The 22,756-nt window shown below is 43.4% G+C and overlaps 1 protein-coding gene across 5 annotated transcripts in view; it reads right to left on the reverse strand.

Annotated features, from left to right (window-relative positions):
- EHMT1 (euchromatic histone lysine methyltransferase 1) overlaps positions 1-22,756 on the reverse strand; it is a 441,279-nt gene that overhangs the window by 318,061 nt on the left and 100,462 nt on the right. Inside the window, exon 1 of one of the 5 annotated variants that reach the window (XM_029611526.1) lies at positions 747-835. The exons of the other annotated variants lie outside the window; for them this stretch is intronic. Within the exon in view, the coding sequence (XP_029467386.1) occupies positions 747-749 (3 nt within the window). The 5' untranslated portion in view covers positions 750-835. Of the gene's footprint in view, positions 1-746; positions 836-22,756 lie in introns of those variants that run through there. 5 annotated transcript variants of the gene reach the window in all.

Below are 22,756 nucleotides of genomic sequence, written 5' to 3' on the forward strand. Positions count from 1 at the left end.
TTAACCAGTGTGGCACTTGAAAAGTTACGGAAGGGTATCCCTCTTTCCTTATTCTAGCAGATGAAAACTATGATGATTTCTGATCACCCAGAGGGTAGGTATGGCAAGGGCAAGAGATACCAAATAGAACGATTTTGTACAACTACCTATGATGCTCCCATTTTAAAACTATTTTGCTATTCGTCCCCTAACCTGCATGAAAAAAAAAATGTAGCATGCCAAAGAACTTCGAACAACAAACACAAGAGTCTAATATGGACTGGCAAGGCCGGCCCAAAAAAAAAGAGAAAAGGTTAAGCCCCTTTGCCTCCCTTACCATGGTAACAAAGACTACCAACAAGAATGAATACTTCTACAAGCAGCAACCCTGTAAGTAGGCTGCCTTACCATACCAACTTGAGGGTGTTCACCCCATTGAGGAAGACAATACTAAAACAGAAACACAAACACAAGTTTGGAAGGATTTCCCTCCAAAGCTGCCTTTCAGTTTCCCTTGGCTTTGTTGCTTCACTAAAACATATGTTCACCAACACACACTGCCTAGGTATCAGTCATAAATGGCATTAAAACCCTTCTCTGAGCTCAGGAGCAGGAAGCAGTTTGAAGCCATACCATGCTAGTGATTAACTATGCTGCTGCCTTTTTATTTATTTCTTTTGAATCCATTCCAGCACTTCATTTGCAACAGCTACTTCAGCTCTGACTGTTTCCTTGCAGCTCAGAAGCCCTTACCAGCATCTACATACCATGTGAATGAAATTTCCAGAACACCCTGCCGCCTCCGGTTTCGTTGGAGCTCAGCTGCACTTCCTTCCAGATCCCTGACTTCAGGCCTACTCACTCCCTCAGCCACACGTTCATCTCACTCTGCGGGTGCAGCTTCAGCACTGGGGCATGCTCAGTAGAGGCAGCTCCTCAGCCATTTCAGAGCAACTCATGAATTGTAAGTACAATAAGGAGGAAGTGTCATTAGCAAAGGGTATAGGATTCAACAGAATCTCTCTCCCCAACTCCTCCCAAACACTCTATATAGCACCACGCTAGGTTTTTTTTAGTGTGTTTGGCCAGGAGCACACACATTCAGGTATCAAGTATATTATTTGGCATAAAAAAACAAAAGGAGAACATCATGTCTGTGGTGTCTTTGCAAGGAAAAAAGGAAATTTTTATGAGTTGGCACAGAAACTACAGGATATATTGTAGGTTTTTTTGTTGGGGGTTGGTAATTCTTATATTTATTGTATTTTTCTCTTTGAAATATAAAAAAATTTCAAAGAAAAATAAAAGAAATCTGAATGTTTTATAAAGATTTTCCTCCATAATTCACTGATATTAGGATTTCTGCAGACTGAAACCTCTTTCCTAAGCATCAAAAATACTGAACAAAAGAATCACGCGCAACTTCCACAAACATCTGGAGATACAAAGCTTCTAAATGCTCTTATACACACTATGCAAATGCTAATTTGCTTCTGCTGGTTTTTATTCCCTATTTTAGTGGAACTTCAGTTCAAGAAGCACATATATAGAAAAGCTTTAAACATTTTAGTGGGGACTGGGCTTCTTCCATTGTTGCCTGCTGAGAACACAGACCTAGATCAATCATAAATTGTCCCCCCAAAATTAATAAAATACTGGCCTCCCATCTGATGAACCTCTTCACCTCCACTTCCAAATTTTTACTAAATCCTTTGTCCATGACACACACATATATCCTGTATACTTGAAGGAGTTCGATTCCATGAACCCCTGAAGACTGCACCCCTGAGACGTCTCTCGTCTCTTCATGCCTGCAGTGAAACGCACAGCCATCTTGATTTACTAACATTTGCAACGCAAACGGAACCTAATACGTAGTGACGTATTCACGCACTAACATTTAGTGAAACGTAACTCCATTTTGGAATCATAATTTGTATTGTATTAATACGAACGCCACCGCAAATGTCTAACCCGTCAATTAAATGACGAAACAATAGTCTGATCATAAGCTACACCTACTAGAGACCACGCTAGCTATTGCTTATTCAGCAGGTTATAAATTGTTTGTTCAGCAAAAACCAGAACGCATGCGTGAAAGATAAGAACTGTAAAGTGTATAAAGGTTTGCTCCTAAGGGGGCGTGGCATGCAGTTGTACTGAGCCTTTGTCTTAGCTGCATCTTGCTGGCAATAAAAGTCTATCTTTACGGATCAGTTGTCTGGGCCTCCTTACTGACTAAAAAGAGACGGTTACATTGGCGAGCCAGCCAGGAGCTACCGGAGACGCTATTTTAGCTCTCCAGAAGGTCCGGCAGTTTGGTGGCGGAGCAGTCCCCCAGACACACCTGGTGAGTGGCCACCGCTGAGTTCAGCGATCAGGTTTCTGAGGGGATCGTTCCACAGAAATTCTGCTGAGATCTCTGGGTTGATGATCCGGGAAGAAGGCTTTCGTGACGATCGGAAGACCCCTGCAGGCGAGTATCATGGAAACAAGGGAATAAGTGAAGAATAGATAAGGAAAATAATCGGTCCATCCCCGGCGGACCGAGGGGACCTTGATCACACTCCACGCAGTGTGTTAGTAGGAATTACGTTCCGAAGACCACGCGCATGATAAGGAAAAATTATAAGTGAAGTATACGATAGTGGGAATAGGTTTCTTGTTGTGTGAAAGAGAGTGAATGGCCTCGCAGTTCTAGACCGGGCGACCGCGTTCTAGTCGGGGCAATTGTGACCCTTTGTGTCTGACGGATACGGACCCCTTACCTATCCGTCTTCCCTTCCCTCCTTTGTCTGTGAATTCTATCCTAATGGGAGGGGGCGGTTCGACTCCATTAAAAGTCATGACGGAACACTATAGGGAAGTGTTCGATAGACATAAATGTACAAAACCCGGAATGATTCAACGATGTACCCATAGATGGCCCAGTTTGTGTGTAAATTGGCCTCCGGCAGGAACTTTCAATTTCCAAACGGCCACAAGGGTCCAGAATATAGTTATACGAGAAGGGAATCCGGGTTGCCCTGAGGATATACCGTACATAACCGCTTGGATAGCAGTTATTGAAAATCCTCCGTCGTGGGCAAAGAAGCTAGTAGAGGGAGCCGCCCTCGTAATGGTAACTCAAGTATGCAAAATGGGAGACCGGAAGTCCCCAAACCGGAAGAGAAGGGGAAAGGCGGCCATATTGGAACCTACAGAGCATGCGTCATCTGCGGCGGCCATATTTGTAGTACAAGGGAATCCACGGACTCCAGAAAAAAAAATTAAACCCCTGCCGCCCGCAGCACTGCCCGACGCTGAAAATATCTTGCCGCCACCATATGCCCCTAGTTGTCCCCTGGCATATCCTACGCCACCCAGTCCCCCAGTTCCCTCCAATGCGCAAGCCGATCGTAGGATGGCACCGGCTCATGAAGAGCAACCCGAAGCGGCAACCGCAAAGGTAGAAGGCGGCAGCGAGTCGTCCGTGGCAGACGGAACTCGTAGTAAAACCCAAGCCGCAGCAAGTTTGCAATTACCAATCAGGGAGACATCAACTGTAGTTCCTGTAGTCCCTACTGAAGAAAACGAACATCGCACTACGCAAACAATAAAGTTATTTACCTACATACCTTTTACATCCAGCGATCTTTTCAATTGGAAACAGCTTGGGCTGTCATACGCTGAAAAACCAGAACAGATGATAGACTTTTTACGGGGCATTTTTGCAGCCCATAATCCCAACTGGGCTGACATTCGGCATTTAGCCTCCATTCTTTTTACCACTGAAGAACGCCGACAGATACAATTAAACATGGAAGAGGCAGCTCGATTAGGAGCCGGGTCAGATGGACGTCCCGAAGACGTAGCGAGAGACTTAGCCCCGACTGCAGATCCCAACTGGGATTTCCAGACCGCGGCAGGGCGGGAGCGCATTACCGCCTATCAGACCGCGTTTCTTGAAGCTTTAAAGAAAGGGAAGCAGAAAGTTGTAAACATGGGAAAAATCCAAGACGTGGTGCAGAAGAGAGACGAGTCCCCCGGAAACTTTTTGGAGCGATTGATGGATGCGTACCGCCAATACAGCCCATTTGATCCTGAAGACCCCAAACATCAATCCATCATAGTGATGAGCTTCGTTGGGCAGTCCTGCCCAGACATTCGCCGGAAGTTGCAAAAGCAGGAAGGGTTCGAGGGAATGAATATCAGCCAATTAAAAGCAATGGCTGATAAAGTCTATGTAAACCGAGAATCGGATGGAGACAGGAAGGAAAAGAAAGAAACTAGAAAGTTAAGAGAAAGTGTCAGTTTGTTAGCCGCAGCGTTGGAAGAAACTAATTTCGGGAACCCGTCCAGGCAGTATCACGGGTATCCCGGACCCCGAGGAAGAGGCAGATCGCCCTCTAGAGGGCTGCCAAGAGGACGAGCAAATAGAGGAGGATCGTTTAGAGGTGGAAGAATGCCATTGGGAACCAATCAATGCGCATATTGTAAACAAGAAGGACATTGGAAGTCTGAGTGTCCGGAGTCCCTGCAAGCAAAGCAGGAAGGATATACTCCGTCCAAATCTAAGGAAACGGAATGGCAGATGACCGTAGGTGAAACTTCCGGCGAAGATAGTGAAACATGACTAGATAGGGGAACCCTTCCCATAGACCCTTTGGTGGAAATAAGAGTAGGGGCTGAAACATTCAAAGGACTGTTGGATACGGGGGCACAAAGATCTGTGATGACCACAGCCATCACCACGCCTACTTCGAAAAACATCTCCATAGTCGGGGCTTCAGGAAAGCCACTAATCGCTCCCTTCCTCCAGAAACGGCAGGTTACAGTAGGAGGACAATTAGTGTCCCATCAATTCCTTTACGTGCCAGGGTGCCCAGTACCACTCATAGGGAGAGACCTCCTGTGTAAATTAAGGGCTACTTTGCAATTCGAGCCCACCGGTGAAATTAAGGCATCCTTTGCCGATAATCCTGTCTCTCTCATTTGTCCACTCCAAGAGGAATGGAGACTACATCTCCCCGTTCTTGAACAAATCACACTGCATCGATACGAAGTGAACACCCCTCTCAACGAACAACGAAGACAGCTAATAGATAGCGTGCCTAAAGTATGGTCCGAGCAGAATCCAGGGGGAATAGCCATCGATGCTACCCCTGTTTGGATCAAAATGAAACAGAATGCACAGGTGATTAATCAACCTCAATACCCCATTCCATATATGGCCAGGCAAGGAATCCAGGTACATCTGCAGAGACTGTACGACTTGGGCATTCTCCGACGAATCCGATCTGCTTGGAACACCCCTTTGTTGCCCGTAAAGAAACCTGGTTCTACTGATTACCGACCCGTACAGGATCTACGGAAAGTGAATAATCAAGTAGCAGATCTAGTAGCCCTCGTACCAAATCCATACTCAATCTTGGCTCAAGTTTCCCCTGCATCCAAGTGGTACAGTGTTATTGATCTCAAAGATGCTTTCTTCTCCGTTCCAGTAGCAGAAGAATGCCAGAAGATCTTTGCCTTCACATGGGAAAATGCACAAACTGGAATCAAGCAGCAGTACACATGGACTCGCTTGCCGCAAGGGTTCAAGCACTCACCTACGCTGTTCGGTGAGCAACTGGCAAAAGACTTGAAGATGTACCAAGTCATGTATGGGCCAGTAATACAGTATGTGGATGACCTTCTGTTGTTTCGTGAAACGTATCACGAATGTGCAGTAGCCACTCTCCACCTGCTAAAGACGTTGTACTCAAAAGGATACCGTGCAAGTAAAAAGAAGGCGCAAATCTGTGAATTGGAAGTAGAATACTTGGGCATCCAAATCCGGGAAGGTACCCGTTGTCTTGGAATATCCCGTACCAGTTCAATACGAGGTCAACCTGTACCCACTTGCAAGAAAGAGCTCCGAGCGTTCCTTGGAGCTGCTGGATATTGCAGGCTGTGGATTGCTAACTATGCTGTTATTGCCCAGTCCCTGTACGACAAGCTGCGGGGAAAGGAGGCAGAATCTCAGCCTTTTCAATGGGAAACCCATGAATTGACAAGTTTACAACAACTGAAGGATGCCCTGATTGAACCTCCTGCCCTAGGATTGCCAGATGTAATGAAACCATTCCATCTATTCGTCGATGAGAAAAAGGGAATGGCCATTGGGGTATTGACTCAAACTCTAGGCTCGTGGGAACGACCTGTTGCATATCTGTCAAAAGGAATGGACAATGTTGCAAAAGGATGGCCAGGTTGTCTTCGAAGCATTGCGGCTGCGTGCTTACTAATCCCAGAGGCTGTCAAATTAACTTTTGGTCAAATTCTAAACGTAACAACTCCCCACACTATTCAAGGACTTCTAGAAACGCATGGACCAAAATGGATGACCAACTCACGTCTTGTAAAATACCAAGCCTTACTGTGTGAAACACCTGAAATTCAAATACAAACAGTAAAAACTTGAACCCGGCCACTCTTATGCCGGCACCTGAACCCGTTGCCCATGACTGTGAAGAGGTCATGACTACAAAACATTCCAGCAGACCAGACTTAAGGGATCAACCCTGGCAGGGAGCATGGACTCTATTTACTGATGGAAGCAGCCAAGTTATTGATGGAATTCGGGTTGCCGGTTATGCTGTGGTTTCTGAAGATGACATCATTGAAGCTGAGTCCCTACCTCCTGGGACATCAGCTCAAAAAGCTGAACTCATCGCTCTCACTCGAGCTCTACAATTGGCAGAAGGACAGACTGTGAACATCTATACAGATTCCAAATATGCTTTCCTCACCATCCAAGTACATGGAGCCTTATACAAAGAGCAAGGTTTTCTCACCGCCGAAGGAAAGCAACTGGCTAATGCGTCTGAAATACATCAATTGCTAAATGCTGTATGGGCACCGCAAAAGGTAGCTGTCATGCATTGTAAAGCCCACACAGGAAAATCAGATCCCGTTGCAAAAGGAAACCAATGGGCAGACAAAACAGCGAAAGAAGCAGCCCGTGCCCATTTACCGCACATCCCAGTTACAACTTGTCCACTTCTACAATTCCCAACGGAAACTCCTGCTTATTCAACGGAGGAGAATGATTGGGCACAGGCTGAGAAATTCCATCATCACGATGGCTGGTGGATTCTGCAAGATAACAGAATATGGATACCTGAAGCATTAGCTTGGACTATTGTCAAAGAAGCCCACAACAGAACTCATCTTGGTCGAGATGCATTAATTAAGCTATTGGAGAAAACGTATTACATCAACAGAATTACTCAGTTGACTAAACATGCAGTCAATCAATGTGTCACGTGTGCAAGAAACAATCCCAGAAATGGACCTGGTCCTGCCCCCGGACATATCCTACGAGGAACTACGCCGTTTCAAGTTTGTCAAATCGATTTCACCCACATGACACCCTCTAGAGGATACAAAGCAATGCTGGTAGCTGTCTGTACTTATACTGGATGGATCGAAGCCATACCCACACGAACTGAAACTGCCAAAGAGGTAGTGGCTTTGCTCCTTCATCAGATCTTACCACGATACGGATTACCAAGGCAAATAAATTCAGACAATGGACCAGCTTTCACCAGTGAAGTTACACAGCAATTGAGCAGAATTCTGGGTGTAAGTTGGCATCTACACTGTGCGTGGAGACCCCAGAGCAGCGGAGCTGTTGAACGAGCTAATAGAACTCTGAAAAATCAGATGGCTAAGCTATGCCAAGAAACAAAGACTAAATGGCCAGACATCCTACCTTTAGCCTTACTACACATCCGATGCAGTCCAAGAAAGTCTGGTCTAACACCTTATGAAATGATGTATGCAAGACCTCCACCCCTTCCATCTTTTCCTGAGTCGCTGCAGATACAAGGAGAGCTGTCCCTTAGTAACCAACTGAAGGGACTACATAACACAGTCATCGCCATCCAGAGCTAAACATGCGACATTGAACCACTAGTCTTGCTAACCCCGATTCATCCATTCCAAATCGGAAATTCTGTATGGATGAAGGACTGGGGATGAATCAGATTTCCTCAAACCACGATGGAAGGGTCCATACACAGTGTTACTCACCACTCCTACTGCTGTAAAAGTCTCTGGATGCCCTTCATGGATTCACTGGACCCGCCTGAAACCTGCTGCCTCCAGTTGGCAGGTCTCCAGGATTGGAGACAACAAGTTAAAGTTCATTCAAAGCAGGCAACAAATTAGTCCAGGGTAAATGACTATAGTACTTTGCTAAAGAGTACTAACATATACATTTTTTCTTCCTTTCAGAATTAATCAACTGATCTACTTACAAGGCAAAGCATAAAGTGTTTACTCTAAACCTCCAGCCATGAGAAACAGACTTCTACAAGTTATTCTACTAATCTCATGTTCTACAACTACATCTCTTGTTCTACCCCTAGGCAAGAACTGCACAGAATGCGTCAAATCAATCCGTACTACCACTCCAGATGGATTCCAGGTTGTCTCTACCATTATACACCAATCTCAGCCACCCACTTCATGTGCAACGCAACCTGCATGCGCATTAAATACCACTCAAGGATACCAGTCTTTTCATCAATGCCTAGAGGGTGACAAGGTTATTTGTCACACACCAACAACTCCCAAGTACTATAACATTACACTCACTGCTGGATTACCAAAGAGCTACACATCAAGTATTATCCCAGAAGGAAAAGGTATCCTGTACTACATCAACTCGACCAAAGTCCTTATCGGAGGAGAGTCTACCGTCACAATAACCTTCGATGCCTGTGAGGCCATTGATAAACACCCAAATGCACTCCATTGCGGATCTCAATCCTGGAAAAATTCCTATGTTTATAACCACAAGTACCTTTGTCCGTACAATCGAGCTGCCAACCCATCCAGTTGGTTACCCTGTCAAGGAGATTTGATTTTGTCTGGTTGGGCTCTGGTATGTGACTATACAGGTGGAGGTTACCATGGCTGCCACGGAATCGGCAGATTGACAGCAGTAACTGGTAATATTGTGTCCGTGCAATGGCCCATACGAGGTGAAGGATCCCCCTGGCAAGATACTTGGGGATTTGGCATCGACGGAGCTGGAAAAGACCCAATGACATACATAACAATCACCCAGCGTAGAGACAAGCCTCGCCCAATCATTCATCAGACCACTGTAGTGGGCTATCAATCCTTCTTTGATGAAATATCCCATGTATCAGAAGAATTGAAGAAGCATGCCTTTTCACATCAAGCAAAGAATATGTTTGTGAATCTGGCTGAGAATATAGCTCTCTCTCTCGAAGTTAAGAATTGCTTTGTCTGCGGCGGCACACACACAGGAGAGCAATGGCCATGGGAAGCCAAAGAGGTCTTCCAAACCGACCTCAATCACTTGAACACAACTATAACTTACAAACGAAAGACACATCCATACGAGTGGGCTCTCCAGACAGATGTCATTGGCAGACAATGCATATCTCGACAACACTCCAGAATCTATACTACCTCTGTTGGAAATTCACCATGTACAGGGGTCCTTACTGCTAACCTAACCAAACTAACTTGGTGGCAGACAGAAAATTTGACTATGCCCACTACCTTGTGGACTGACTCAACCCTAAACAAAACGTGGACTGCTGCTGGGGTGCCCACCACCCTCTTCGCTGCGCCAGATGGATACTACTTCGTTTGTGGCTGAAGGGCTTATGAACTGTTACCACTCAACTGGTATGGCACCTGTTTCTTGGCCACCATTCGGCCAAGTTTCTTTCTCTTACCAATCACCGCTGGAGAAACATTAGGTGTACCTGTCTACAGTCCTATGAAACCAAACAAGCGTCGCAGAACTACTAAAGTTTCTATTGGAGATTGGAAGGATCAGGAGTGGCCTCCTGAACGAATTGTACAATACTATGGCCCTGCCACTTGGGCTGAAGATGGTTCTTATGGATATAGAACTCCAATCTATATGTTAAATCGTATCATCCGACTGCAAGCAGTGTTGGAACTTCTGACTAACGATTCTGCCATGGCTCTCAATATCCTTGCCAAGCAGAACACCAAAATAATCACAGCTGTCTACCAAAACCGTTTAGCCTTGGACTACCTCCTAGCTCAAGAAGGAGGCGTGTGTGGAAAGTTTAATCTCTCTAATTGTTGTTTACAGATTGATGATAAGAGTAAAGTCATCAAAGAGATTACTGATCGAATGATCCGATTGGCCCATGTCGCTGTGCAGACGTGGACCGGTGTCCTTGACTGGACAGCCTCTCTACCAAATTGGCTTACTTCGATTCCCGGACTGAAAGACATTCTCATCCCTCTGCTGTTTTTTGTTCTAACTTGCATTTTATTTCCTCTTTGTTTACCTCTCATTTTCAGAAATCTACGATCTATGATTGAAACCATTGCTGATCGCAGAGCAGCTGCTCATGTTATGATGATCAATAAGTATGTGTCTGTTTCCACATTCCCCGATTCTGATTCATCTGACTCTGATGTCACTTTTGATTCTGATGACGATTACCTTGATACTAAACTCTAATGCCCCATAAGTAACTCACCACGTTGGACCACATTTGTTGCTAGGGTAAGCCGGGCTACAAAGGGGGGTGACGCCAATAGGGTCCACCCGTCTCAAACCCGTGAAGAAACCAACGACCTGGCAACAACTTAGGGTCCACCTTGAAAAGTTCTATGTATTAATTTTTTTTCTTCTCTTTTCAGTTACTTAACAGCTACGAGTGATACTTCCACCTTCCACCGAAGTTGAAGTATCAAAGGGGGGAATGAAGGAGTTCGATTCCATGAACCCCTGAAGACTGCACCCCTGAGACGTCTCTCGTCTCTTCATGCCTGCAGTGAAACGCACAGCCATCTTGATTTACTAACATTTGCAACGCAAACGGAACCTAATACGTAGTGACGTATTCACGCACTAACATTTAGTGAAACGTAACTCCATTTTGGAATCATAATTTGTATTGTATTAATACGAACACCACCGCAAATGTCTAACCCGTCAATTAAATGACGAAACAATAGTCTGATCATAAGCTACACCTACTAGAGACCACGCTAGCTATTGCTTATTCAGCAGGTTATAAATTGTTTGTTCAGCAAAAACCAGAACGCATGCGTGAAAGATAAGAACTGTAAAGTGTATAAAGGTTTGCTCCTAAGGGGGCGTGGCATGCAGTTGTACTGAGCCTTTGTCTTAGCTGCATCTTGCTGGCAATAAAAGTCTATCTTTACGGATCAGTTGTCTGGGCCTCCTTACTGACTAAAAAGAGACGGTTACATGACACACACATATATCCTGTATACTTATCACCTTGATTTGGCTAAATTATAAACATTTTAAGTTACAGACCAAATCACATTTGTGCTTCTTATACAACTTTCTATATCTTATTTATTTTCTCTCCCTTCACTTGTACAGTTCTATGTATGTAGGCGGCACTTGATGTTTTGGTGAAGTTTGCATTTTAAAGTATTTTGTTCTTCGATATGAAAGTTGGCCTGCTATTTTGTCCACACAAAGTAGTATACTAATCAAAAACATATTGAGAACAAGTAGCTAGCAACATGATTCAGACTGTTTTCTTTGTCCAAGATAGAATGTTCTGCTTTGCCCATTAGGATGTGTAAATGAATATTCCATTAACACTATAAATAAAAACACTTTTGGTTAAAGAAAAAGTCCCATCTTACATTTATTTGGGAGTCAGTAAAAAAAAAAAAAAAAAAAACCCAACAACCTGTGTGCATTTGAATGTATTCACTGTAAAATATTACTTGAAGCTTATTCTCATAGAAACAGAGAGCCATGACAGCAGAAAAAGATCATATGGCCCATTCAGTCTTCCCATCCATCCAATTAATTTAGCATTATAATTCTCATCACTTCCTTAGAGATCCCCCTGTATTTATTCCATGCTTTCTTAATTCAGATACTGCTTTTGTCTCCACCACTTCCACTGGGAGGCTGTTCCATACATCCACCACCCTCTCTGTGTATATCTATATAGATATATCAAACATTGGCCACTACATGCAATAGGCAGATTCAAGAGGGCAACCTGGGTAAACTAAGTGATCCTTATCTCTTGACATCTTCTACGTTTCCATACCACTACTGACATTTCTATCTATGTGAACCAGTAAGTGATGCTAGTGAATGCACAAAATGGAGAAAACAAAACCAGTAACAGAAATCACTGGATAAGCACAGGAGATCCCTAATTGCTAAGAAGTGAGTGGCAAGTCTGAGATCAACTGAGATCTTTGGCAATGCACCAGGAATTAAATTGGGCTGACTATATGGTCCTTATTTGCTATCAGATTCTACGTTTCTATATTTTTATGAACAGGTGGCCCAGCTGGTGGCTGCTTTCAAATCTAAATTACCTAACAGGTTCGTAAAATCATTTTTGCTTCTCTTTCTTAGGTGAAAGCCTTATAGAAACTGTTTTGCAAAAAACTATTTTGCAAACTTCCAGACATAACTGCACAAATCTAAAGGATGGCAAAGTCCTCCCGAACTTTCAATGCTAGAATGGCATCTTCAAAGTTTTTCTTCCATATCTGAAATAGAATATTTTACCGGCTTACTGTCAAAAGGGGCTGGTGCTTTGACACATATTAACAAAGAGATGTTGATTAATATAACAACTAAATACAACTTTCTACAAATATACTTTTTCTCAAACTCTTAAACTGAAGACTAAGTTAAACTTTTGGAAGGAGAGAAGGGAATGTAATTCTTCAAAATTTCATGAATCAGTTTCTTTATAGGCATTTTACATAATGAAACTGAATTGTTAAAAATAGGAAAGGTATACCTTGCTAATCTAACAATGCACTACCACTACTAAAGAATTTGATCCAATTGTACTGCATCATATCCATCCATACCTGACACTTTCCAAGCTATATATACCCTTTAACAAAGGTCCCACTATTTCATTTTTATTTCCGTGAGCTTATTTGCTCTTTGATATTGCAAACTGGAGATTTTCTATTTCTCTGTGCTTCAGGAATAGGCCAAGCCCTGAATTAATTATTTTCTCTAGACTAGATTAATTAAAATTCTCTGAGAAATCATGTAAGAATGTTTTTAAGGCCAAATCAGTTTTATACATCTCACCTATGATTTTCAGAGCTGGTCATGCCCACACCTTGCTTTTTGCTCCCCATAAATGTGTGCTATGACTTCAACTTTCCTCCCCCCTCCTCAATCTCACAATCTGATTGAGGAAAGGTGGATGAACATGGGTTTGTAAAATAAAGGGATGTATAACTGCTGTCTGTATTTTGGCAGTTATGGTAGCAACCTTACCATCTGGCAACTTGTGACTAAGGCATGCACCCCCTTCTCTCATGCATGTTCTGCAGAGCCCTCACATCCTTCTCTTATCACAATGACTATGCAGTGTTACCTTTTCAGAAGTGACTGAGAATGAGCTTCACATGAAGGAAAAAGACAGAGCTTCAACAGCAAGAAGTTACCGAAATATATTATATCCAAGAAGCAAGTACCATGCCACCCAAGAAATGGAAGGAGAGCAAAGTAATATAAATGTTCCTTCTTAAAGTTTTAAATACTATATTGTCTTATTGTTTACATCAACAGACTAACCAAGAATGTTATTCTTTAATATCGGGCGTCTAAATTGTGAGCAAAATGGAATCCATCTTTCCAAACCCTCTTTTAAAATCCATATAGTTTAAAGTTCACACAGTTACAGACGAGGTATGATCTTGAGGCCTGTCTCCTGCATATAAATGTTCTGAATCAGCACAGCTGAAGCATATCAGCTTGTTTCCTTGGCAACAGAGGCTAATTTGTAAGCATTACAATTTTTTTCATTTTAATGAAGCCATTGCCATAGCTGTAAAACTTTGGTATGCCAAGAAATTATTGATGTTCAAAAGTCAGTCAACAGTCATCAAGACAAACAAATCATAAATGACTATGAAAGGGTTTCCCCACTCAGTCACTACATACGATATCCTTTGCAGGTTCTTCAACTGAAGGAGGGGAGGGGAGAGGAGGGATAGTCTCTGAAGTTCTGGCTAATTCTTATGGTCATTCAATAAAAATAAAAAAAAAATCACAATCAGCAAAGCCTCTCGTCACTTAATTTGACCTGATGAAAGCATAATGCTAGAAAGCTAATCACAAATGCTTTGGAAAGGCATATCAAGTTTATCCTGGGCTGCTAATGTTAATATGGGCCCCCGAACAGGCAAAACAAGTCACCTCTTTGTCATGCCCCCCACCCCCACCCCTTTACTGCAGTTGCAATTCAAAACAAATCTCCCTCCCCCCTTACCTTGGCTCTTCACGCGTCTCCAGGGCAACAGACCATAATAAGTTTTGGTTGGCCCCAGAGCACGAGGACCCCATTTTTCAATGAAGCTCCTCCCATGGTGTTTCCTTTAAATAGGGAGGTGAGTCCCACGTGGCCCCCTCTTTTGGCGAATTTCTACCGCCTACCCACCCATCTCATAAGACATGCTATATTGGATCAGACCAAGGGTCCATCAAGCCCAGCATCCTGTTTCCAACAGTGGCCAATCCAAGTCACAAGTACCTGGCAAGTACCCAAACATTAATTAGATTTCAAGCTACTATTCCTTATTAATAACAGTTTATGGATTTTTCCTCTAGGAACTTATCCAAGCCCTTTTTTAAACCCAGTTACACTAGCTGCTGTAACCACATCCTTTGGCAATGAATTCCAGGGCTTAACTATGCGCTGAGCGAAAAAAACATTTCTCCAATTTGTTTTAAATGAGCTACTTGCTAACTTCATGGAGTGCCCCCTAGTCCTATTATCTGAGAGAGTAAATTGCTGATTTACGTTAACCTGTTCAAATCCTTTAATGATTTTGTAGACCTCTATCAATTCCCCTCTCAGTGTCTCTTCTTCAAACTGAACAGCCCTAGCCTCTTTAGCCTTTCCTCATAGGGGAGCCGTTTTATGCCCCTTATCATTTTGGTCGTCCTTCTCTGCATTTTCTCCAGTGCAATTATATCTTTTTTGAGATGTGGCGACCAGAATTGCACACAGTATTCAAAGTGTGAACTCATCATGGAGCGATATAGAAGCATTATGATATCTACCGTTTTATTTGCCATTCCTTTCCTAATAATTCCTAACATTCTGCTTGCTTTTTTTGACCGCCTCAGCACACTAAGCTGACGATTTCAATGTATTATCCATTATGACACTAAGATCTCTTTCCTCGATGGTAACTCCTAAGATAGAACCTAACATTGTGTAACTACAGCAAAGGTTATTTTACCTATATGCATCACCTTGCACTTGTCCACATTAAATTTTATCTGCCATCTGAAAAGTGCAGCTGCAAAGGTTAAGAGTGTACAACAGGCGTGGACATTGTTTAAAAATACAATCTTAGAAGAGAAGTTCAGATATATTCCATGCATTAAGAAAGGTGGAAGGAAGGCAAAATGATTACCGTCATGGTTAAAAGGTGATGTGAAAGAGGCTATTTTAGTCAAAAACACATCCTTCAAAAATTGGAAGAAGGATCCATCTGAAGGAAATAGGAAAAAGCATAAGCATTGTCAAGTTAAGTGTAAAACATTGATAAGGCAAGCTAAGAGAGATTTTGAAATGAAGTTGGCTATAGAGGAAAAAACTCATAATAAAAACTATTTTTAAATATATCCGAAGCAAGAAACCTGTAAGAGAGTCGGTTGGACCATTAGATGACCCGGGGGCTAAAGGTGCTCTTAGGGAAAATAAGACCATTACAGAAAGACTAAATGAATTCTTCGCTTTTATGTTTACTAATGAGGATGTTCGGGAGATACAGATTCCGGAGATGGTTTTCAAGGGTGATGAAAGATAAACTGAACCAAATCTCTGTGAACCGAGAAGATGTAGTAGGATGGATTGACAAACTAGAGTACCAAATCACCTGGACCGGATGGTATACACCCCAGGGTTCTGAAGGAACTCAAAAATGAAATTTCAGATCTATTAGTTAAAATTTGTAACCTAACATTAAAATCATCCATTGTACCTGAAGACTGGAGGGTGGCCATGTTACTCCAATATTTAAAAGGGGCTCCAGGGGCGATTCGAGAAACTATAGACCAGTGAGAGCCTGACTTCAGTGCTGGGGAAAATAGTGGAAGCTATTCTAAAGATCAAAATCACAGAGCAGATAGAAAGACATGGTTTAATGGAACACAGTCAGCATGGATTTACCCAAGGAAAGACTTGCCTCACAAAACTGCTTCATTTTTTTGAAGGGGTTAATAAACATGTGGATAAAGGTGAACCGGCAGATATAGTGTATTTGGATTTTCAGAAGGCATCTGACAAAGTCCCTCATTGAGAGGCTTCTAAGACAACCAAAAAGTCATGGGATAGGAGGCAATGTCCTTTTGTGGATTACAAACTGGTTAAAAGACAAGAATCAGAGAGTAGGATTAAATGGTCAATTTTCTCATTGATTAAGCGTAAACAGTGGAGTGCCTCAGGGATCTGTACTTGGATCGGTGCTTTTTTATATATTTATAAATGATCTGGAAAGGAATATAACGAGTGAGGTAATCTAATTTGCAGATGATACAAAATTATTCAGAGTAGTTAAATCACAAGCGGATTGTGATAAATTGCAGGAGGACCTTGCGAGACTGGAAGATTGGGCATCCAAATGGCAGATGAAATTTAATGTGACAAGTGCAAGGCGATGCATATAGGGAAAAATAATCCATGCTGTAGATACACGATGTTAGGTTCCATATTAGGAGCTACCGCCCAGGAAAACGATCTAGGCATCATAGTGGTTAATACATTGAAAGTGTCGGCTCAGTGTGCTGCAGCAGTCAAAAAAAGCAAACAGAATGTTAGGAATTATTAGGAAAGGAAAGGTGAATAAAACGGAAAGTGTCATAATGCCTCTGTATCGCTCCATGGTGAGACTGCACCTTGAGTACTGTGTACAGTTCTGGTCACTGCATCTCAAAAAAGATATAGTTGCCCTGGAGAAGGGCAACCAAAATGATAAAGGGAATGGAATAGCTCCCCTATGAGGAAAGGCTAAAGTGGTTGGAGCTGTTCAGCTTGGAGAAGAGAGAGCTGAGGGGGGATATGATAAAGGTCTTTAAAATTATGAGGGGTCTAGAATGTGTAAATATGAATTGGTTATTTACTCTTTCAGATAATAGCAGAACTAGGGGGCACTCCATGAAGTTAGCAAGTAGCACATTTAAAACTAATCGGAGAAAATTATTTTTTACCCAACGTACAATTAAGCTCTGGAATTGGATGCCAGAGGATGAGTTTAAGGCAGTTAGTGTAGCTGGGTTTAAAAAAGGTTTGGATACGTTCTTGGAGGAGAAGTCCATTAACTGCTATTAATCAAGTGGACTTAGGGAATAGCCACTGCATCAGTGGCATGGGATCTACTTAGTGTTTGGGTACTTGCCAGGCACTTGTAGCCTGGACTGACCACTGTTGGAAACAGAATGCTGAGCTTGATGGACCCTTGGTCTGACCCACTATGGCAATTTTTTATGTTCTTATGTTCTTATCTCTATTTGTTTTTTACCTGTGACTGTTGCACTTGCTTTCTTTTGGTTTATTGGATGTGGTATTTGTCACAACATGGGGGTACCCAAGCAAGAAATTGTAAACTTTGTATGATTTGGTTGTAAAAGCAAGTTTGCTTACCAGAAACAGTGTTTTCCATAGATAGCAGGATAAATTAGGCATGCTTTCTGGAGTGACGTTCTCTGGCGGCATGGGGTGGAGCTTCCGCTCCTAGATTAGATTTGCTCTGTGCGCATGTGTGGCTGTTCCCGTGTGTTTCTGTCTTCTCCTCAGTTGGTGAAATAGCCACTTTAGTGTAGCAATGGGAAAAGGCTGCCAGGGAGGAGGGCGGAGTCACATGGCTATTTCATCCTGCTATGTACGGAAAACACCATTTACTGTAAGAAAACTTGCTTTTTCCCTTGTTGATAAGCAGGCTGAATTAGCTATGCTGTTAGAATTCAGCCACCTTCCCAGACTCCTTGGCTTCGGACACTGCACGCTCTGACACTTGTCTTACTAGGACCTGGCGAAGAGATGCATAGGGCATGTGTGCGCATGATTCTGCACATTCTGGTGAGAGAAGTGGGTAGTTACCCCGATGATGAGGACACATGCTGAAGACTACTTAGCCTCCCTGAACCTGGACTCCTTGCCTTGGCAACAGGTTCCTTGGCTTGTTCCTGGTAACTGCCTCACTTGCTGTGTGCTTGGTTCCGGACGCTGCTCCTACCTGCTTGCTGCCCATCTCAGCTTTGAACCATTCTGGATTCTGCCGGCTTGATGCTCATCTTGACCTTAGATCGTTCTGGATTCTGCTTGCCTGCTGCCTGCCTCGACCCCGGACCGATTACTGGATTTAGCTTTCCTGCTGCCTGCCTCGATCCCAGACCAATTACTGGATTCTGCTTGCCCGCTGCCTGCCTCAACCCCATACCAGTTGCTGGATACTGCTTGCCCTCTGTCTGCCTTGACCCTGAACTAGCCACTGGATTGTGCTTGTCCGCTGCCTGCCTCGACTCAGGACTGCCTCCTGGCTTCTTCCTGTGCCTGATTGCGTCTTGGGGTCCGCCTAAGTCCTGCTGGCCATCCGCACTGAGAACTCAACCTAAGGAACCATGATTGGTATAGGTGAAGTTCCCTTAGGTCCCTCTTTGGCATTTCTGCCTGTGGTCAGGCTCATCAGTGGTGCTTCTTGCTGCATCACCACACAGGGGTCAGAGGGCTACCCCCTCTCTGACACCAACAAGGGCTTCTGGGAGTTCCCTGCTAAGGGTTGCTGCTAGTCATAGAAAAATCAATCATAATTGAAGTTGATATTCTGGCTGATATCATTTGGTGATTTATTCCGTTCACAACCTGCATATCTTGTGGACAGCCTTAGGTCCTAATGATATGATGCAAAACTGCTAACCCCACTGAACTGTCCAAAGTGAACTGCTGGTCAAGACAATAGTAGGATGTGAAGGTATGAATGTCCGCCTTGCAAATGTCCTGTATGGGTAGATTCTAAAGATGCACTATAGATGCTGCAGTTGTTCACACTTAATGTGCTTTAACAGAACCCTCCAGGTGAGTGGAGTGTGTAGAGTAGCAAAATTGAATGCACTATGTTATCCAATTTGATAATGTTCTCTTTAACGCCAGTGTACCTGGTGCATTTGGATTAAGAGAGACAAACAATTGGGATGCACATCTGACAGTTTGCATTGTTTTCTTGTAATAAGCTAAGGCTCTCTTACAATCCAAGGTATGTAACAATCTCTCCCTATCATTCTTGTGCGGCTTCGGTAAAAACATGGGTAACATGATAGCCTGGTTCACGTGAAAAGCAGATACGATTTTCAGCAAAAATGACGGATGCATCCTAAGGGTAGCCTTGTCATGATGAAAATGCAAGTATGAAGAATAGTGCACAAGTGCCTTAAGTTCACCGACTGATCTTGCTGAGGTCACCACGACCAGAAACAGCACTATCCAAGTTAAATGTTTCAGAGAAACAGTCCCTAGAGGTTCGAATGGTGGAAGCATGAGCTTCTCTAACACATTTATGTTCCAAGGGACCGGAGGCTTGAGGACTAGTAGCCAGAGTCACATAAGTCCTTTCATGAAGTCAGACACCAATAGATGAGTTGAAATGGATGTGCCATCCCTCCTTGTATGATATGCAGCTATCGCACTTAAGTGTGCACAAATAGACGAGGTTGCTAGCCCTGTTGTGCATAGCATATGTAGATAATCCAATAGAGACTCACACCACGGGAGGTATCTTTGCCATTTAGAGGCATAATTTCTCTGTGTTGACGGCTTTCTAGCCGACACCAAAACGTCTTGCATCTGATGCGGCAATAAGAGACAGTCTAGTACCGCCGTCTCAATCTCCACACCATTAGCTGCAGAGAGAAATACATGGGGTATAGCAGATTTCCCTTCTCTTGAGTCAGCAGTTCTGCACTGTTTCCCAAGGAAATTGGTGGATGAATGGAAAGTTGCATAAATAGGAATACCACGGCTGTCTCGGCCATATCAGAGCGAAGAGAATCAGATCTGCTCCATCTCTGATGCATTTTTATAGTTCAAGCTATCAGTGGTATTGGAGGGTATAAGTAGAACAGGTCCCCTACCCAAGGGATAAGGAACACGTCCTGCAATTCCCTCAGTGGGCTTGGATAGATGGAACAGAACCTGTGCAGTTTCCTGTTGTGCTCTCTCGCAAATAGGTTAGCAAGACGTGCCCCACTTGGTGAAGAGATTGTTTGCCACTCTCTGATTGAGAGACCATTCATGAGGGTGAAAGATTCTGCTGAGTCTGTCGGATTCAGTGTTTGCTACCCCAGGCAGGTAAGTTGCTTGCAGAGTGATGGAGTGCGTTTCTGCCCACTCCAGAATTTGCACAGCTTCCCTGCATAATACCCTGGAACCAGATCTTCTTTCTTATATAAAACATGGCCACTTGATTGTCCATATGTATCATCACGCATTTCCCTTGAAGCTGAGGTGTGAATGGGTGAATCACATTTTGTATTGTTCTTAACTCCAACAAGTTGATCTGGTAGGTGCTCTCTGTTGGAAACCTTGGGCCCTGTGTCTTGAGATGGCGCAAGTGGGCTTCTCAGCCCCACACTGAAGCATCCTTTGTTAGGATTAATTGATGTGGCAGACTCCGAAAAGGAGCTCCTGTAGTCAAGGCTGATAGAGCTAGCCCCCAAGCTATGTCCACTTTCATCCCGAGTTATGGTCACTTTTCTGGACGTAGGCTGTTTGTATTGCGACCACTGGGATTTTAGACCTCATTGTAAGTGGCACATGTGTAACAGAGTATGTGGTACGACACGAACCACATTTGCCATCATATGCTCCAATAAAACTAGAAGTTGGCGCACCGAAGAATGCGTCTGCTGCCACAGTTGTAGTGCTAGAGAGTGTAGTACCTAGGTTCTTTCATTGGTAAGAAGTGCTTTGTATAGCATTGTATTTATCCTTGCTCCTATGAACTGTAAAACCTAAGTTGGGGGTCAGGCTGGACTTCTCATAGTTTATGATAAAGCCTAGGCTTTCCAGGCAGAGAATCATTTCAACAAGGTGTGTTTGAAGAGATTCTGAGGATACAAATAGCCAATCATCCAGGTAAGGGAAAATCCTTATTCCCTTCTTCCATAAGTGGGCCACAGCTACAGCAAGGCATTTGGTAAAAACTCTCGGGGCCCACAAAAACCAAAGGGGAGGACTTTATATTGATAGTGTTGCGCATTTATCTGAAAACAAAGGTAGCATCAATACGATCGGTGGATTGGGATATGCATGTAAGCATCCTTCAGATCTACAGAGCACATCAAATCGTTGGGTTGAAGGAAGGGTAAAATGGGTTTGAGGGACAACATCTTTAACTTTTCTCTGCAGAGAACCTTGTTGGGCGAACGAAGGTCCAGGACTGGACAAAGACCTCCACTTTTTTTTGGAATGAGAAAATTATTGGGAATAACAACCACTCTTGCGTTGATCTCACAGTAGCACGCGTATTGCCTTCTGATGGAATAAAGGTAGTACCTCTTGCTGCAAAAGAGGAGTTTGCACAGGATCTCAAGAAGGCACTGTAAGGTGCAGGGCTGAAGGGAGGCATTTAAAATTTAGTTTGTAGCCATAGCAAATTATATTTAATACCCATCGGTCTGATGTTATGGTCTCCCAAGACTGGCAAAAATGCGACAGTCTGCCACTCCCCACTCGTAAATGTAGCTGTGGCCGGACTGCACTCAAAAATTCTGCTGTGGTTTTGTACTGGTCCTTGTTGCTGCTTTTGCATCCGCTGGTTTCTTGGATGACCTCTCTGCTGGGACTGTTGTCCCTGCTGTCTGGAAGGCTGGTACAGTGGTGATCTATAGGCTCAGTACAATCTGTAGAGATGTCTTTGGTAGAATGGTTTTTTGTACTGAGAATAATACAGTTTCATTGAGCTCTGTTGTTCTGTAGATAAGGTAAGGGACAGAACCGCCACATTTTGTTCATTTGAGACACCATTTCTCTAAGCTTGTCACCAAACAAGTTATCACCTTTGCAGGTCAAGCCTGCTAATTTCTTGTGGACATCTTCCCTGACAGCACTGGCTTGGAGTCAAGCCATCCTACAAACCGCAATAGATGTTGCTGAGGTGCTTGCAGAAGTATTGAAGGCCTCGTAAATGGTACATAGCAGGTGTCTCAGTCCCTCTTCCAGATCTAACAAGGGTTGGGTGATATCTGGTCACCTGTGTCTACCCTAACGAAGAGCTTTAAGACTTGAATACATTCGTACAGGTTCTGAGTTATATAAAATTGATGCTGTTGAATTCTTGAGTTCAATATCGAGCTCTGGAAAACCTTCCGCTGAATTCATCTAGAATCCAATTATCCTTCTCGGGAGGAATGCTGGAATGAAGCATGGATTTTATTTCTATTTTTTCATCGCAGTTCTACCACCACCAAGGTATGTGGGAGCTGTACCACACTGTAGTGAGATGATTTCCGCATGCAAAATTTAAGATCCATCTTACGAGAAACTGACAGTCCTGAGAAAGGGAACACTCCCATGATTTGTCCATCACTGTGTCAAGTACTGCATGTGACGACAAGGCTGCTGGTTCCGCCAGTAGATCAAATATATTTAGTATGCCCATCACTTCAGACCTGGGGTCCGGAGTTTTCTGTGTCTCCACCTTAAGTAGTGAACCTACCTTTTCCACAAACTTCGAGTACATC

This window comes from Rhinatrema bivittatum, chromosome 8 (assembly GCF_901001135.1).
Source record: "Rhinatrema bivittatum chromosome 8, aRhiBiv1.1, whole genome shotgun sequence".
Taxonomy (NCBI): Eukaryota; Metazoa; Chordata; class Amphibia; order Gymnophiona; family Rhinatrematidae; genus Rhinatrema; species Rhinatrema bivittatum.